The sequence below is a fragment of the Coregonus lavaretus genome (genome assembly GCF_964263955.1).
Source record: "Coregonus lavaretus genome assembly, chromosome: 1".
Classification (NCBI taxonomy): Eukaryota; Metazoa; Chordata; class Actinopteri; order Salmoniformes; family Salmonidae; genus Coregonus; species Coregonus lavaretus.
The window spans coordinates 29,744,655-29,760,188 of record NC_139988.1 but is presented as its reverse complement, the minus strand read 5'-3'; the positions used below and the strand labels follow the sequence as shown (position 1 = coordinate 29,760,188).

Sequence of the window (15,534 nt, the reverse complement as noted above, 5' to 3'; positions counted from 1 at the left end):
ACCTCTACTTATGAGAGAAAGTGGACAAACATGTAAATTCCATTCCATGTTTTCCCGATAACTCTTTACTCTAGAGCTCAGTTGACTCGAGACCGTAGGTCGCATCTGGGAGAGGAGGGGGAGAGGGCTGCCCCGAATGGATTGACACAAGAAGGATTTACGCTTTAAATTGTGTTGTATCCAGTATGTCTACATGCGTGTTTTACACTATCAAAAGCCGCTTGATATAAGCAGTATTGGTAGATTGTGTCAATGTATCAGTGTTGTAAAGAAGAACCAGCCATATTTTCCGAGGGACACCAATACAATGATCGTCAGTGTCTTAACAGGAGTGGAGTTTTATTAGCAACTCAGACAGTGCAACTGTCTCTGGTATGTAAAATATTTGAGCTGCCTTTTAAAGTCAACGTGTAAATAAAATCCACACCAACAACACTTAATTAGGCTATGTTCTTGGTCACATTCACGAATAGCTTAGTAAGCCATCCAATGCCACGAGTGTGAAATACTCGATATTTTTCGGACATTCGGTCAAGCGCAAGAACATATACTCGATGCGGCAATGTTGCAAGCTGGTACAACATTGTCATTACGCTTCCGTCCGAAACTCGTGCGGAAAAGAACTAGCCAGCTAGCCAAGCCCGGTGTCGTGTAGAAACCTATACTTTTTAAAGAGCTTCACTTCTGCCTTTTAACTGTTAAAGGACTTAGTTTAAATAGAAAATAAATACCACCGCCATGCGGAAGTAGGAGCTTTAGCATATCTATTGATTAATAGTAGAATCTATATATATTGCAATGAACAATTTATTTATAGGAAAGTGTTATTTTGTAATCTGTTGCATGGCTTTACTTCACGGATCATTGCTTTGACAAGGTGTTTTAGGTTGTGAACTTGATGTGTGCCTAGCCAAAAATGGACCCTATTTGGCATGGCAGGCCCCGCGCCATTCCTTCCGCTAAGGAAGTGAGTGGGTTCACAAGGCCAGTTTATTGAAAATGATAAATTGAAAGTGAAATACATGGCTGGTAACTCGACAAACTAACTAACTAACCCGTATTGTCACACCTGATACCTCATACATTTTCTGTTTGCATAGTCACACAATTAATTTCCCTAATGCAACAACGTGCAATTGAAGATTTCCAAACATTTGCTACAAATGATACAATTTGGTTCTATTGTACCCAGTACATAAAAAAACAAACATTTAACAGGCATGTTTTATTCGGAAAATAAAAAAGTTATGTTTTCAATCAAACATGGACATTCAGGCACTAGAGGTGAACCAATTATTTTAACATGTTTTTATTTTCTTTATCAATTCTCTCCAGGTCCTTGCACAGCTTTTTCAACATGGTGGGAAAATAACTCTGAATTTTGGTGTCTGTGTGAGTCAGTAATCCAAGTCAAAAAAAATTGAGGAAGAGAGAAAAAAAAGTGAAAGTTGGAGCACAGCTAACAACCATTCACCTGGTTCCCATGCCGACTGCCCCATCTCTGCCCTCTCATATCCTCCACTATGCCTCCTACTCCCAAATCCCCTAAGAGACAACCCCCACCACTGACAAGGAATGGCCGCAAGGTGATACCCACAACAACCGCCATCTCCACCGCCAAGAGACAGACCTCCAACTCCAGCAAGCCCAGAGGAAAAGCCTTTGAGAGTCCACAGTCAACTCCAGAACCACTCCGAAGATCCACAACCAGGACCCAGGCCCAGCTGGCCAGAAGCCCAGGAAGGAGTGGGGTAGGTAGGCTTGGTGGTCAGGGCCCGGGGGCATCCCCTGGTAGGGTTAACCATGCCCCTGTGGGTGTAACAGGATCAGTGAGGCTAAGGAGCTGGGGTAATCCTCTGCTCCAGCATGGTGTGGAAGAGGACCCCCCTAGGCGCAGGATGTCCTTACGGGGCATGGGAGGCGTCAAGCAGTTTCCTACCCTGGCGGTAAAGCCTAGCAGGGGAGGGAAGACAGCCAGGGGGAGGGGGGGTAGGGGAGCGGGGGTTCAGAGAGGGAGTGAGAGCGGGATTGAGCAAGGACCTGAGGAGTCTGACACTGTTAGTATAGACCCTAGTAAGATTAACCAAGAGAAAAAAGTAGTCGGTCATGTTGGTGAGGGCAAACCTAACCTGAGGACTGAACTTGATGAAACTACCTGTGTTGACCAGCAGGAGCAGGGAGTCGGCCATGATAGTGAGGGCAAACCTCGTAAACTGAGGACTGATGATTCGGCTAGTGATGACAAACAGGAAGAGTTAGTTGCCCATAATGGTGACACAGTTGGGGCTGACTCACACGATAAGCCTGTCAGCCATAGTGGTGAGGGCAACCACTCTGAGCTCAATGAGCCCACACGTTTTGACCAACAACAGGAAAAGCTAGTCAACAATATTGCTGAGGGCAATTCTTTCAACCTGAGCCATGACTCTACCAGTGATGACAGGCAGGAAGAGTCAGTCGGCCCTAAAGGTGAAGACAACGCCAAGATAAACCTCGGAGCTGAGCAGATTGAGATGGAGCAAAGAGAGAGAGATACTAATGCAGGGGAGCAGAGAGGAGGGGAGAGATTGGAGAAGGAAGGAGAGGAAATAGTGGAGCAGGAAGAAGAGACAGATGAAGAAAAGAAGAAAGCAGACAGTAAGGAGAGAGTGGAGAGAGTCAAGGTGAATGAGACTGAGGAAAGAAAAGAGAAAAACAAGAGACAGAAGGAGGGAGAGGTTATCAGCAGACCTTCAGACACAAGCACCAGTATGTCTGTCGCTCAGCCCCAAAAGCCTTTTCCGCAGGATGATGCGTTGATGATGCAATCACCTGTCCATGCCTCACCTGTCTCTGAACCAGCTACCTCAGACCTGGCATCACCCCCTCTCCCTCATCCGCCCTCTCCACCTCACTCCACAGTGTCACATGATATGAAGGTTCTGAACCAAGGTGTTAAACCAATCCAACCTACCCAAACTGTTGAAATCCATAAACCTTTAAAAGCCCCAACTACTTGCCATGAGATATCACAGGCGAGCCCAATGCACCCAGTATCACTAAGTCTCTCAGTTGCCTTCCTTAGTGAACCCCACAAGCCCCTGTGTGTAACCCCAGCGAAACCAGCACCCAGTCAGAGCCTAGAGATCCCTATCTCTCTGGAGGCTAGACAACTTCTCAGACCAGTGGACGAAGAGACCAAAGAGTCATCCAATCACAGCAACGCAAAAGAGATGTCATCTGCATCATCTTCGTCACACCTGTACACCAACGCGGAGGTCCCCACCACTGTGTCTCAATCAAACACCGACATTAACATCACTGTGTCTGTACCAGACCTGGGTCCAGTGCCAAAGAACCACAACAACAACCCAGAAGAGCCACCATCATCATCATCATCATCATCACTCCCAAACACAAATATAGACCTCTTCACCACTGGATCTGAACCAGACAAAGACACCGTATCTGTCTCTGTATCTGACCTAGGTTCTGTCCCAAAGACTCACAACAAGAACAACCAAGACGAGCCACCACCTTCACTCCCATACACAAACACTGGATCTGAACCAAACACAGACATTGCATCGGTCTCTGTATCTGATCTGGGTTCAGTGCCAAAGACATCCTCCTTCCCTAACCAGGAGAGTTCTACCTCCAAGTTCTCTTTCTCATTCTCCTGCAGCTCAGAGAGCACCCAATCCTCCTACTCCTTCGACACAGAGTCAGAGCAAGGCTATGGGGCCCCTAGCCCCCCTGGATACCCTAGCCTGGGCCCGAGGCCCCTGGAGGGGGGCACATCTCTGCCCCGACCCCTACGGGTCAACCAGAGGAGGGAGAGGAAAAAGAGGAGTAGTTGTGGAGGATGTGAGCCGTGCTTGAGGAAGATCAACTGTGGCCAGTGTAGCTGCTGTCTGAACCGCAGGACTGGACACCAGATCTGTAAGCTGAGGAAGTGTATGGAGCTGAGGAAGAGGAGGCCCATACCACTGCTCGCACTAACATCTGCTCAGGTAAGGCTTCTCTAAGGTGTAGAGTAGACTTTAGGCTAAAACTGGAAAATACTGCTTATAAACTACTTATAAACCTCTTAATGTTTTACTTATTTTAGTGATTCACTAACTTGTTTATAACTTTTATGAGCAGTTAAAAAGCAGAACTTCAAGTAAAATTGACAAAGGCAATTTACTTTTCTTTAGAGAATACTGTACGTGCTGAAAAAGTAACACAGTTATGACGCTAGTGCACATGACCCCAAAGCCACAGAGCGTCTAGAGGCAGCTTGTTATTGTCACTAATTCTTTAAGTTGTCATGGGGTGTGCCTTTGGCGATGCTATGCTATGGACTGACTGAGAGGATATGTGAGGCGTAGTCTGCTGGTCTGTGGCAGTTTATGGTGTGTGTGTGCCTGCTCTGGGTTCTCTATAAGAAATTGTTAAATTAAGTGGGAGCAGAGAGTGCATGTAAAGGGCTAAGGATAGAAAAAGGATGGGGCCAGTTGGAGAGGATAGAATGTACTGGATGGTGAGATTGCATTGATATACTATATGACAAAGAAAGGGATACTGTGCTCGCAAACTGTGGGAACTAAAGGAGGTGACATAAGGAGGGTTTCACGGGTCCCTGCGGCTGTCCTCCACCCACAACGGCCAAAGAGACCAGGGGCCAAGTAGGTGGTGGGCCGAAGCTTCGATCCCCGTCGAGGGAAGAGATAATATTTTGTATATGACAGTAAATCATTCTTATGATAACTATAACATTTGTTGGCACCTTCAATTCTTGCACATTTTCTCATAAAAAGTACAGTGAGCTTGAAAAGTATTGGGACAGTGACACATTTTATGTTGTTTTGGCTCTGTACTCCAGCTCTTTGGATTTGAAATTATACAGTGACTATGAGGTTAAAGTGCTGACTCAGTATTTTCATCCATATCAGGTAAATCAGGTAAATTACAGCACTTTATGTACATAGTCCCTCTATTTTAGGGGACCAAAAGATACAGAGGCATACATATCATACCCCCCCAAAAATGCTAACCTCTCCTTTTATTGTAATGGTGAGAGGTTAGCATGTCTTGGGGGTATGATATTTGTGCGTCTGTAACTTTCTCACTCATCATTATTCACGATTCACTCAGGAGTATCCGTAATCATGGTAGCATCCACATTAATGTAGAAGGGTTTAGAAACATTCTATTTTTATTTACAATAAAAGTGACTCCAAAATGACATAATACATTATTTACCATTCATTTCTATTGGGCACAAAATAATCTGAAACACAACCAAAACAAACAGCAAATGCATCCAACAAGTTTTTACAGTCACAAGCTTAATATAGTCATTGCGTGCTAGGAATATGGGACCAAATACTTAACTTTTTACTACTTTAATACACATAAAAGGGAATTTGTCCCAATACTGTTGGTCCCCAAAAATGGGGGGACTATTTACAAGCGCTGTAATTTCTAAATGGTTCACCTGATATGGATTTAAATACCCTCAAATTAAAGCTGACAGTCTGCACTTTAGCCTCAAAGTCATTGTATCATTTCCAATTGAAAGTGCTGGAGTACAGAGCCAAAACAACAAACAAACAAATTCACTATCCCAATACCTTTGGAGCTCACTGTATAGCATACCTTGCAATACAATCTTCTCTACAAACAGTTGAACAATGTGCTCTGCAATAAGATAATCAGAGTTTGATTTCTAAAGCAGATGAGTTCTCAAATAGCAGCTGCCCAATACCATGGTTGGCATGCATAATGTTGGATGCATTGGAATATCAGGTATGGAAAATGATAAAGAGCCTGTATGATTATAGAAAAAGCAGTTGGAAAATAATGTTTGAGTTTCAAATACTAAATGTTCAGTCAATGTGAGTATATTTAGATGGTTTAAATTATTACCTTTCCTACTAAGCTAAAAGTTGATGGTGCCAAAGTCTTGCCAATACATTCATTATTCTATTAACTATGACTGAGTGTGAGACATGTTTTCCATAATGTACATTTCATGCATATACATACGAACAAAGAACACCATCACAAATAGTATTTATTGAGTACTGAGACAAATAGCAAAGGTGTCTCAGGCAGTATTTGAAGTATCTAAGTATAGTATAACCTACCAATCAATGTATGTCAAGTGCTGTGGAGGGCACAATCTTACAATGTTGCAGTACAGAAATGAGAGCTTTACCATCTATGCCAAAAGCCTGGGCCTCTGATGGAGACTGTAGAACTGTCATCAACGCATGCTTCAGTATTCCCCCTTCTATCTAGGAGCATTTGTGTGCCCAGGCCCCATAGGCGTATCGAAAGGATCCCAACCTGGTCACCAAGGGAGCTGACCGATTTAGAGAGAGACATGTGCCTTAGCACAATGCAATCTAAAGCTTGTGTGGTCCAGAGACGAGAACTCTACCATCTATGGCAAAAGCCTGGGCTCCTGACGGGGACAATATAATTCTCCCCACTGCATGTTACAATAGTAAAATAATATGTTTGTCACCTGTTACACTGATTATACATATAATTTAGTCTTCAAGATGCTCAAACAAGCACATCTATCTGTAGTTGGTGTTCTTCAACTCTAAAATGCACTAGACTGTTTATGACAAAACCCACAAAGAAAAGACAACAGGCAAATGCATATGTGGTCCCAATGTCTAAATAGTGACTGCAGTGCTAGTTCAAACTGTAGTAGTGATGGTTCTCCTCACAGGTGAGTGAATCAGCCCATGCTTGGTGAATAGCACTTGGTTGCAGTGGTGTAAATTACTTAAGTAAAAATACTTTAAACTACTACTTAAGTAGTTTTTTGGGGTATCTGTACTTTACTTTACTATTTATATTTTTGACTACTTTTACTCCACTACATTCCTAAAGAAAATAATGTACTTTGTACTCCTTACATTTTCCCTGACACCCAAAAGTACTCGTTACATTTTGAATGCTTAGCAGGACATTATAAATTGTCTAATTCACGCACTTATCAAGAGAACATCCCTGGTCATCCCTACTGCATCTGATCTGGCAGACTCACTAAACACAAACGCTTCATTTGTAAATTATGTCTGACTGTTGAAGTGTGCCCCTGGCTATCTGTAAAAACAAAAAAAATTGTGCCGTCTGGTTTGCTTAATATAAGGAATTTAAAATGATTTATACTTTTACTTTTACTTTTGATACTTAAGTATATTTTAGCTATTACATTTACTTTTGATACTTAAGTATATTTAAAACCAAATACTTTTAGACTTTTACTCAAGTAATATTTTACTGGGTGACTTTCATTTTCTTTTAAGGTATCTTTACTTTTACTCAAGTATGACAATTGGGTACTTTTTCCACCACTGCTTGGTTGATCTCTGGGAGCAGGACACAGGAGCGCTAAATAGATCATGTGAGACAAAAGTGAGAGACAAGAATTAATACAATAAATCATCACAGCAAAGGAATGTAGTTTGTGAGCTAGAAAATGAACATCCTGACAGTCTGAGGCAGGGTGCTATGCAATCATTCTACTCCCAACTATTGACAGGGATAATGTGGCATTTCTTATTTGTCAGTATGAATGAAAATTGTGGGTCCTGCCTTGATGAATGTATTACATTTACACTACTTGTCCTATAGATTTTTGTAGTCTTAAATCATTACTTGGAATAAACTGATAGCTAAAACACTCCTTGTTCCGGAATGACATGCTAGCTAGTGATAAAGGTATTTGCTCCTGGTAGCTAGCAACATATATACTCATTGTAACTAGCTAGCTAACTTGCAAGCTAGCTACATTACTAAGGTTCCTGTGTTCTAAGTTGGGAGTCATTTTACAGTTTGCATTGATGGTATCACGTTTCTATAACATAATATTAATATTACAAATAAATAAAAATGACTTTGCCTGATGATAGCAGGTTGTTGGAAGGAGATCAGCAGAGATAGTATCATGGATAGTACACAAGTTTTGATTGGTTTACAGTTTAGGAATCGGCGGTGTTTGCCTGTCCAGCTAGCAAACATAAAAGTAAGTGTTTTGCAAGAATTTGCAAGAATTGACATTACCAACAAACGGAAATATGTTCAGAATAAATAAATATACACAATATGTAAAAAACTGCTCCTCCCTCGACAGAGATCGATCATCTCGAAAACTAAAGCAGCTAGCTTGCTATGGCCCACCACCTAAAGGGGCCTTCCCCTTCTCTGTCCTCTGCTCTTCTCTCTGGCCCCATGATGGCATGGAGCCTAAATGAAGTAAATATCCAATCACATTAAACTCTCAGAGAGTTGATTAAATGTAACTCTACATGCCAATTTAACTCTAACTCTAACTTCCCTGTAAATCCAACCAATTACAGATTGGATTAGTTTAGAAAAATTTATGTTATTTATCTTTGTGTAGCATAAGATCAATAACAATCAATGTACATGCGAGAACACAGATATTGAAACAAACAATTCTAAAAATTAACCGCAACATAGCATTCTGGTAAATATGAGTTAAAAACATCAACATTAACACTGTGAATTTAACACTTCTTGCAGACTAAAATGTAAATGTAAATGTGTACTCCAAAGTGGTGTAAAGGGTGTGTGGATACTCCATAGATTTCACTCCCTGTCTCTGGTGAGGTTAAAAGTACACAATCCCAATGAACACCAGTTATCAACAGTAACTCTGGGGAGCGTATCAATCTGTTAAGTGTTAAGATAGGCTAACTCCAGTAGATTCCCTAAAATGTTTAGCAATATGATTTAATTTGTGTGGCTGTCAGTGTTGGATGTTGGATCTTAATATGACCCATTTCATCGCAGGAGGAAAATAATCCTGCAGCAGGAGGATTTGAATGAATATTGAATATTTAGAATCGCCGCCAGGGGTCAGCTGGAAGCGGTGTTTGTAGGCTATACAATGCAGTACCGTACCTAGGGGGCTATGCTTTTGGGAAGGCTCTGCAAACCAACCTCATACCATCAAGTATCATCAAGTATTCTCACGGCTTGCTAGGGCATTGTGAACTGCCGTAGCACAATGATCTGAGCAGCACGCTTCGGCTCCGAACATCACGAGTTCGCTCACACTGCTGGGCAATCGTTTTGACACTTTGTATGAATGGAAACTAATGTTGGTGTAGCTTACTGTTATTATTTAACCAATCCAAAGGCAGCTGCCTGCTGCCTACCTGCCTTCAAAGGCACCTACCTTAGTAGGTAGCACTTTTCCAGTAGGTTACTGCCATTTGGGATGGGATTCGAAGGTAGCATCACGTGATAACGCGTTCACATTTTACAGAGCGTGAGATGTTTGTTGACAAATTGTAGCCACTGTAGCAGCGTGAGCAACTAGTGCTAGCAATTTGGTGAACAACTATCCCAAAATTGAAATATCTGACACGAATAACAAGTAAACAAGTAACAGAATCGATCTCCTCTGTACCTGTTAATGAATGAAGTTGACACAGACCAGAATAATTATGCTACAGTATAGGGTCCTCTCGCATATTGCTTGGTCTGCTGCTCCATCGTTGTGGACAGGTAAGCTTACATGCATGATATCATACAGGCTCGTTTTTTTCTGTATCTGTGCATAAGTCCTTAAAGCACAGTCCATTGTACAAAATAAGTAATTCCCAAGTGAGGGATATCAAGGACATTAACATCAAACATTAATAAGCTTGTTCAGTACATGAGGGTCAAGACAGCCACAGGTTTTTGTTATAGACAGGACAGGAGTTTACAGGTATTTGTTCCAGCCCGTCACTAACACCTAATTCAACTAATTGTGGTCTAAATTGAAGACTTGCACACAGTGCAATCCCCTGGGACTGTATTTTAGAATGAGCTTCATACGTTACAATGACCTGACAAATCTGCATGATAAACAATAACATGGGTGAATCTATTTCTATCTAACACTGTGATGATGCACACTCCTGAATAATATCCTGGGATGTGGTGATTATCCTGGTGGCTGGGAGGTTCACAACAAGTTTCTTTACATCTGCAGGGTGTCAGGGTGGGATGTCCTTCAACCTGGAACAAACAGAGACAAGTGTGGAGAATTAACCTCACTGCTCAAATTTCAGTGCTGGTTTAAGTTGCTGAAGCCACAACTACCTTTATTAATGTGCAATCGTTTTGTTAACAGTTTTGCATATTTTTAGGCTTGGTCAAGTTGTTTACAGTAAGAGTAGAATAACTTAGCCTCTAATTTTAACTAGTAACACCAACCCCAATGGTGCAACATAATAGGGAAAGGGAAAGTGGCAAGAGAAAAGTTAGCTAGGTACACAGACACTGCATGGAGCTAGGTAGCAAAACAGTCTAATCAATAGAATGCACAAATAACCTGGCTGGCTAGCAATCCTAGATTGAACAGAACACAGTTTTCATCAGATGTTGATAAAATCTCTTACCTCCAAATCAGTGGCGATTTTAGCATGTTAATCTTGGTGGGGCAAACAAAACAAAAAAATGTGGGATGCATGCCGGAAAAGACACTACATATCACAACACTAAACAATACATGAATTGCACTATAACGTGACAAACGGTGCCCACAAACTGTTAGGGCCTACATAAAGCTGTCCCAACACCTTACCACTGCTACACCTGGCGATCAGCGGAGCCTTGTCTGGCAGCAAAACAGTTCATTCAGCCTCATTTACTGCCTTTAAAAAAAACATAGCTGATATGGCTGACTTGCTTAAACAAATGTGCTTTCTACTGACAATTGAGATGTACAAACTATGGAATAAGGGGACGACAAGCGGATAAGAGGCAATCCGTAATTTCGATTAAGACATTAATGAGCGAGCTAGGACGACCGTAGTCAATATAACTATTTGTTCAGCACTTGTACAGCGACAGAATACAGAACATGGGCCGTTCTTACAGTATTCTCCCTGTACACCAAGTCAGAACCATAGGATAAATAAAGGGACAATGAAAGCAGACAATGAAAGCTCTTACAATATTCGATGATTACATTTCTCTAAAACAGGTTATAGGCTACATGTGCACCACCAAATCAGAACAGTAGGCGAAATGAAGAGGGGGAAAATAGACCAAATTATTAGGGTGAGGCACATGGGCTACTAACATATCTCCATGGCATATTACATCATTTATGCAGCAGCACCTTGAACAGGAAGGTGGCGTGGCAGTCCTTCGTTGGCAAATTTTGTCATCAAACTTTGTCATCAAAGTCTGGCATTCTCTGGATTTATGGTGCTTCCAAGACAACTAGGAACTCTGAAAAAAACAAGGTCGAATCATGATGACGTCAGTGATCTTCAGGTCGTAGCTCTAGAAAGAGGCCCATGTTCCGGATTTACAATTCCGAGTTGGATGACCGTTCAAAATGTATTTCCCCAGTCAGAGCTTTTTCCAGAGTTCCCAGTTGTCTTGAACTCACTGAAGTCAGATTTCGCAGTTCCGAGTTAATAGTTGTTTTGAGCACGGCACAAATCATGCTTCATTGACAGCATGGCCAATGTTGAATGTTTATCATTTTAAGCTTGGAAAAGTGACCCTTAATCCCAGACTTGGGACCACACAGCCACTCCACTGAATAGCAGGCTAGTGATTGCTTTGCAATGCTTGCAGTTAGCCACTGATTCCTTCCAAACCACTCATTGTTGAATTTGCGATTTCCAACTTGTTGTGTAATGTTTATGTCCAATGGCCGATGAGCACAGATAAATTCGATCTATAATTTCTCTTCATAATTTCTCTTCATATGACAAGGATTAAAAAGGATTTGCCATAGATTGTCGACTTGATTCATGATGATGACTGCTAGCTAAGATTTTGAAAGTATGATGTTGACATGATCAGTCCATCTGTGGCCAATGACCTTGAGCCTTCTTGGATGGGCACTTCTAATGTAACTTTATGGCAGCACCCAAGGGGCTTGAATATTTTAGCCATACCCTTAGTCTTGGCCGTGACGTAGTGTCCCCATGAGTGACAGAACACTGAGCCAGTCACGGCGCAACTAGAGAACATTACCAACCCCTACGCCCGGTATTTTCCACCACCACAGAAAGCACTGAGTTAGGCTGAAACACCTGCATTTTGGAGCTGCCTTGCTCAATAAAGCAAAAAAGAGACCATGTTTGTATGCGGCTTTATTAACTCAATGATTTTTTTTTTTTTTTGACGTAGTTTGTAAACTGAAATGTGACACGTATTAATGCCAAAATAACATGCAAAACAGGCAAGCCCCCCCCAAAAAGTATTATTATTATTTATTTATTCATTGCTTAAAATGTGGGGCTCAAAACAGGTGGGGCTCTGCTCCCAATTTAGTCTCTGAAAACCAATGGGAAAAAAATATTTGCTACATGTTTTTAGCTGGCAAGCAAGTTCACCAATTCAGGATTTAAAAACGGTCCGGGTCTTCACAATTGAAACATTGCTGAATCTACAATTAGTTAGTTTATTTGTTCATCTCTAAATAGCCGATAAGCAGGATGAGATCGCCTGCTAGCTAACTATCGCGTCCGACATGTTAGCTAGCTAGCTAGCTTGGCAACGGGTTGATAAACACCAGTTACTTAACATTTGAATTCAAAATTCATATGAAACTAATTTGTTGAACATTTTAACATAATTTGGTGAAAAGATAAACATTATACTTACATTTCGCAAATGTATTCCTTATTCTTCTGGAAAATGTTATCCCAAGCGGGGACTTCTGTCTGCCATTTCTGCTGTGCCGCAAGGTTAATGGGATAGCCTCCCTGGCAAAGGATATATGGGGTTGGGACATGCCAATATTGACGTCCTGCCTCAAAAGGCAGCATCCTTATTATCGCCAGCTGATGTCTCGTTAAACCATCAATACGTGCTAAATTCACCCGCCTGCTGATCTCAATTGCAACCATTATTGGTCATATCATTACCATTCCCTAAAATATGATGTCTGTGTCCTGCTTGCAACCAAAGTCTTTCAAAATACTGTATGTTCGTCCTCTGGTTGGTATTGTCATCTTAACAACTTAGTCCTTTTTGAACAGACTAAGGGTGATTTATCTATATGACAAGCATTCTGTACAATATAAATAAAGTATTTCCTCGTTTACCACGGCAAATCTACTGTGGCAATTTACCCAAAACTGTATGAATGGAAACTAATGTTGGTGTAGCTTACTGACTGTTATTATTTTATAAATGTCCTATTTAAAAAAAGTGTCTGGTATGACAATTTTGACAGTTCATTCTTAACCTTAGGATACACTAGACACATGTACGTTGTAACCTAGTGGAGACCAATATCTATCTTGTGTTATTAAGCTATATAAAACAACGGTTGTTGATTTGTATGGCTTTATTTCTGATACATTTTTGTACATTTGAATGTTGCAGTAATACGACCTAGGCCTAGTGTTTGAGCGAGCGAGAGAGAACATTATGTTAATAGCAAGCCCTGATCCCAATGATTCGACTGCCACCGCATGGAGAGAAAGAGAACTGCTCATTTGCATCAGGAAAATTCTCTGTGATGAAAGAGTGATCAAGTTAAGATCCAACATCTGTATCAGTGTTTTGTTACTTGTCATGTTTTGTGTTTTTTGTGGACCACAGGAAGAGTAGCTACTGCTTCTGCAAAAGCTAATGGGGATCCAAATAAACAAATAAATGACTCCAACTCTCCTTCACTATAAAAAGTAAAATCTAAGAAAGCCTAAATATGTTATGTATTTATATACAGTATCAGTCAAAAGTTTGGACACACCTACTCATTCAAGGGTTTTTCTTTATTTTTACAATGTTCTACATTGTAGAATAATAGTGAAGACATCAAAACTATGAAATAACACATATGGAATCATGTAGGAACCAATTTTTTTTTAAACAAATCAAAATACAGTGGGGAGAACAAGTATTTGATACACTGCCGATTTTGCAGGTTTTCCTACTTACAAAGCATATAGAGGTCTGTAATATTTATCATAGGTACACTTCAACTGTGAGGGACGGAATCTAAAATCCAGAAAATCACATTGTATGATTTTTAAGTAATGAATTTGCATTTTATTGCATGACATAAGTATTTGATCACCTACCAACCAGTAAGAATTCCGGCTCTCACAGACCTGTTCGTTTTTCTTTAAGAAGCCCTCCTGTTCTCCACTCATTACCTGTATTAACTGCACCTGTTTGAACTCGTAACCTGTATAAAAGACACCTGTCCACACACTCAATCAAACAGACTCCAACCTCTCCACAATGGCCAAGACCAGAGAGCTGTGTAAGGACATCAGGGATACAATTGTAGACCTGTACAAGGCTGGGATGGGCTACAGGACAATAGGCAAGCAGCTTGGTGAGAAGGCAACAACTGTTGGCGCAATTATTAGAAAATGGAAGAAGTTCAAGATGACGGTCAATCACCCTCGGTCTGGGGCTCCATGCAAGATCTCACCTCGTGGGGCATCAATGATCATGAGGAAGGTGAGGGATCAGCCCAGAACTACACGGCAGGACCTGGTCAATGACCTGAAGAAAGCTGGGACCACAGTCTCAAAGAAAACCATTAGTAACACACTACGCCGTCATGGATTAAAATCCTGCAGCGCACGCAAGGTCCCCCTGCTCAAGCCAGCGCATGTCCAGGCCCGTCTGAAGTTTGCCAATGACCATCTGGATGATCCAGAGGAGGAATGGGAGAAGGTCATGTGGTCTGATGAGACAAAAATAGAGCTTTTTGGTCTAAACTCCACTCGCCGTGTTTGGAGGAAGAAGAAGGATGAGTACAACCCCAAGAACACCATCCCAACCGTGAAGCATGGAGGTGGAAACATCATTCTTTGGGGATGCTTCATGAGGTAGTCACCTGGAATGCATTTCAATTAACAGGTGTGCCTTGTTAAAAGTTAATTCGTGGAATTTCTTTCCTTCTTAATGCGTTTTAGCCAATCAGTTGTGTTGTGACAAGGTAGGGTTGGTATACAGAAGATAGCCCTATTTGGTAAAATACCAAGTCCATATTATGGCAAGAACAGCTCAAATAAGCAAAGATAAATGACAGTCCATCATTACTTTAAGATATTAAAGTTTCTTCAAGTGCAGTCGCAAAAACCATCAAGCGCTATGATGAAACTGGCTCTCATGAGGACCACAACAGGAAAGGAAGACCCAGAAGTACCTCTGCTGCAGAGGATACGTTCATTAGAGTTAACTGCACATCAGATTGCAGCCCAAATAAATGCTTCACAGAGTTCAAGTAACAGACACATCTCAACATCAAATGTTCAGAGGAGACTGCGTGAATCAGGCCTTCATGGTCGAACGGATGATCTTCGCATGTGTGGTTCCCACCATGAAGCATGGAGGAGGAGGTGTGATGGTGTGGGGGTGCTTTGCTGGTGACACTGTCTGTGATTTATTTAGAATTCAAGGCACACTTAACCAGCATGGCTACCACAGCATTCTGCAGCGATACGCCATCACATCTGGTTTGCGCTTAGTGGGACTATCATTTGTTTTTCAACAGGACAATGACCCAAAACACACCTCCAGGCTGTGTAAGGGCTATTT

The 15,534-nt window shown here is 41.5% G+C and overlaps 1 protein-coding gene across 1 annotated transcript in view; it reads left to right on the top strand.

Moving 5' to 3' along the window:
* The first annotated feature begins 79 nt into the window (after positions 1–79).
* The window catches only part of LOC311128906 (methylcytosine dioxygenase tet3-B-like), a 59,543-nt gene continuing 44,088 nt past the window's right edge, over positions 80–15,534 (top strand). Inside the window, exons 1-2 of the mRNA XM_084161133.1 lie at positions 80–372; positions 1,336–3,992. Of these exons, the coding sequence (XP_084017259.1) occupies positions 1,524–3,992 (2,469 nt within the window). The 5' untranslated portion in view covers positions 80–372; positions 1,336–1,523. The remainder of the gene's footprint in view (positions 373–1,335; positions 3,993–15,534) is intronic.